This window comes from Austrofundulus limnaeus, unplaced genomic scaffold (assembly GCF_001266775.1).
Source record: "Austrofundulus limnaeus strain Quisiro unplaced genomic scaffold, Austrofundulus_limnaeus-1.0 Scaffold4, whole genome shotgun sequence".
NCBI classification, from domain to species: Eukaryota; Metazoa; Chordata; class Actinopteri; order Cyprinodontiformes; family Rivulidae; genus Austrofundulus; species Austrofundulus limnaeus.
The window spans coordinates 5,355,358-5,359,027 of NW_013952406.1; the positions used below are offsets into that span (position 1 = coordinate 5,355,358).

The 3,670-nt window shown below is 32.0% G+C and overlaps 1 protein-coding gene across 1 annotated transcript; it reads right to left on the reverse strand.

Annotated features, from left to right (window-relative positions):
* Positions 1 to 919: 919 nt before the first annotated feature.
* Positions 920 to 2,917, reverse strand: pet100 (PET100 cytochrome c oxidase chaperone). The gene is made up of 4 exons (XM_014025001.1): positions 2,827 to 2,917; positions 2,580 to 2,666; positions 2,457 to 2,489; positions 920 to 1,311 (listed from the first exon to the last, which is right to left on the reverse strand). The coding sequence occupies exons 1-4, from the start codon at positions 2,851 to 2,853 to the stop codon at positions 1,210 to 1,212; spliced, it is 249 nt and encodes an 82-aa protein (XP_013880455.1). The 5' UTR covers positions 2,854 to 2,917; the 3' UTR covers positions 920 to 1,209.
* Positions 2,918 to 3,670: the final 753 nt, after the last annotated feature.

Sequence of the window (3,670 nt, forward strand, 5' to 3'; positions counted from 1 at the left end):
GACAAACTGGAAAAGCATCCAGCTGGCCACTTCTCGTTGCCAAATATATTTGAGGGTATCATCTAATAAACTCAGGAAACACATGTCAACACATAGTCATAATAAAACAATCAGTTTACAGATTGCTGTAGGGGTGCATCCAAGACATAGACGTGAATGAACAGGAAATCCCTCCTAAATATATTCATAATAAACATTTCATTATGCAGTGAAGTGCAGCTCATAAAACAAGTTATTATAACCTGGTATGCAGAAAATTATAGACAACCCCCCCCCCCCCAAAAAAAAAAGTGTTTTTATATCTGAATGGGAAATCTTACCCTGAAACAAATAAGCTTTTTAAAAAAATGTTAATTTTTAAGAAAACTAGACCAAAAAATGAGTGCTCAAACAAGTGACTGTAAGCAGAAGAAACAGATCGGATAACTTTAGCATACTGTATCCTGCCTTCTTCTTTTTTTTTTCTCTTTTGCCTCAAAATGTATAAAATGTCATGGGACTTTTTAAATTAAGTACACATTTTTTTCTTATGTGGTGCCCTGGCATTGTCTTTTTTTGTCTAAAACCAAAATGTTCACCAAATAACAAAATCAAAGTATTAAAAAAATGCTCTAACATTCTACATGTAAAATAAGTTGGTTTTTTTTGCAATTAAACTGCCACATAAAAAAGACCATTTCCAGTGAGTCAATTTTGAAAAAAATTTCAACATTAAATCTCAAGACATTGAAAATGCTGCCACAATTTCTGCTTATTTTGAAGAGGGTGACCACCTCAATATACATTTATGATTTAATTTTGAAGTTAAAGTAGATTTAATAACATTTGTTTAAACATGAAATGTGCATTGCTACATGAATTGATTATGTCCAACTTTGTGTAATTTTGTGAAACAATAAACACCAAATGGAAAAAAAAATCAGTTTTGTACATTTTATTGACACCTCATACAAAATAAAACACACAACAAACATAAAGTAAATAAATGTGCTGTGATTGTGAGATCACAGCTATTTAAAAATACACAAAGAAACGTTTTTATAAAACTAATTAGGCATACCGGGCATGATTATTTCGTAGAAACAGCCTCGCACATCTTCAGATGATGTTACTCTGGAAGTATTTCGAATGCAATGTGCTCTTAGTACAACTAAAAACATGGTCTCATTCCCAAGAATTACTGCCAGGTAGCCTTACAACGTGCTTTTTTCATCGTGTTCCTCCATTGTCAGAGTTGACAGAAGCATTCTTTAACATTCTCTCCTCGTTTAGAGCACGCATTCGTTCTTTGAATGCTTCCCATTCTTTTCTCTGAAGGATAAAAGTACATAAAAATGTTACTGACAATTGTGCTATTAATCAGTACACAAGTTTATTAAAACTATATTCAATCAGAAAGACAAATAAGGTAATATCTGAAAGTACGCTATTTGAAATTAAACCATATCACTTTAGAATATCAGCCAATTCCAATTTTGCCCTTTAAAACAGTGTTTCCCAAAGTTGGGGTTGGGACCCAAAGTGGGGTCCTGAAACATCAAGGTGGGGTCCTGAAAAGATTTACAGAATTAATTACATGTTTGCCTTTATTRTTACAAAGGAGTGAGGTTAGTGTGTTTAAAATGGATAAATGTAGAATAATAAAAATTGTTACTATGCCCATGTTTAGTTGACCTGATACAAATGTTTATCATCCAAAAATAGTTGGGGGCACAGGTCTCTGCTATTGTTATTTTGTGGGTCAAAAGCTGAAAAGTTTGGGAACCACTGCACTTTGGTTCCCAAAGTTGGGCTTGGGACCCAATTATGGGTCATGAAGCACCTTGGATAATCTCCAGAAATCAATTTAAAGGGTAATAAAATAATTGATGATGTAATATTTTCCCTATAATTATTACATAAACACAAAATCAGTATAAGTAAGTATTTATATTTGTGTACAAGCTGTTTAGACTGTCACAAAGCCTGTGTTTTTAGGGTTATTAATGAAGTTTGTGTACTCAGACCAGTAATATTTGGGGTCACTAGTTTTTGCCATGGATATTTTGTGGGTCAGAAGATAAAAAGTTTGGGAACCACTGCTTTAAAAGACTTTGTAGCTCAATTTTGATAGTTTATTAAGAAACGTATGACAAATAAAACAGATATCCTGTAGGTGATAATACTAATTTGTTCATCTTATTATTATGAGACAGAATCTTAAATAATATAGCAATACAATACTAATACAGTCAYAATTATAAAATAACTGAGTCATTTTTATGATTTACAAGCTCATTTTCTTCTTATCAAAATGGTAGAGATAAGCTTTAGAAGACAAAAAAATACAGTTTTTTTTAACATATCTAAAAAGAAACCATTGGCCTGAAAATAAATGTATTGAGCTTAATTGGGTTTTCAAACCCATCTACAAATGGGATGACTTGAAAAACAKTAGCTTTGTGCAACTCACTTACTTGTGCTTCGTCATCAGGGGGGAAGATTTCTCTCTGTGTAGACAAATGTCGACAGGAGGCATTTATTATTGCAAGAATGTTAAAAACCATATCTGAGAACCAAAACTGTTGAAAACTACTGACCTTTCTCTTTACTACATACTCCTCGAAATACTCTGCCTGGTTTGAGATCCAAAACATTGCCACAGGAAACGATAGATACAGTATCATCTGCACAACAACAAAACATCAAACCAAGAAGTAGTTAATGAATATCTGCGTCTGTCTAACTCTGACGATGGTTCGCTAGATAAAAAAAGATTAAAAAAAAACGTTAAAGTAAATCATTTTCAAACCTTATTAATAACATTTTAATTTATGCTATACTCACTCTGAATATCTCTATTTTAACACCCATTTTGACATCAAATATCCTTCTGCTGTAATGAAGTATTACCTAAACTCTCAAAGACCTTCAGAATACTTCCGGGTTGCAGAAGATCCAATCATGTGAAAGTCTTGACGCATGCGCTGTTAGTGAATTTTTCAGGCGTCGTCTTTTGCATCCACTGTGGGGCTCCAAACAACCACATCCATCAGATCCAAGTCTTTGTTTATTTGTTATATTTTTTACTATATTTGCAGACAAGTAACATTTCGGATATTATTAAATATGACTTGTATATTTTCTGATTTGTATGTACGTGTATGCATTCTGCTATACAATGACCTTTTCAGGTTTGCCACATTGCAAAACCTCTCTACAAACTTTATTAAACCACTTTTATTTTTCACGCTTTTGTCAACACAATATTTAAATAATAAATTTAAATAAGAAAATTTAAATAAGTGCTGAACTGATGTGATACGACAAAACGTTAACATTTTATGTGGATATAGCTAATTATTTGGTATTTTAAACTTATTTTTTATTATTGTTATTATTATCTAGATGTTTTCTTGTTGCAAAGTAGTACATCGACATGGCTGTTACTTCAGTTTGTAATGTGCTTTTTAATGGAGCATAAATACTCAAATCAAACAGTGGGACTACAATGAAACAGGCAGTAGTTATCAATAAAAATATTTTTATCGAAATTTGATTAGCCTTAACCAACGTCTTTAATATTGCTTAATTAATATTGTACTGAAATATATTTTAGATGTGGTATCTTTTATTTTTTCACAATTCCTCCTTAAAATTTTGCTGCTAGTTTGTCGATGACGCGCTTTAC

What these genes read in the sequence shown, in the direction of transcription:
- pet100 (XM_014025001.1), bottom strand. Translation starts at nt 2,853, where the DNA reads ATGGGTGTTAAAATAGAGATATTCAGA. An exon ending in TTAAAATAGAGATATTCAGA is followed by an intron (nt 2,667 to 2,826) that starts GTGAGTATAGCA and finishes GTTGTTGTGCAG; the next exon opens with ATGATACTGTATCTATCGTT. An exon ending in CCCCTGATGACGAAGCACAA is followed by an intron (nt 1,312 to 2,456) that starts GTAAGTGAGTTG and finishes TTTATCCTTCAG; the next exon opens with AGAAAAGAATGGGAAGCATT.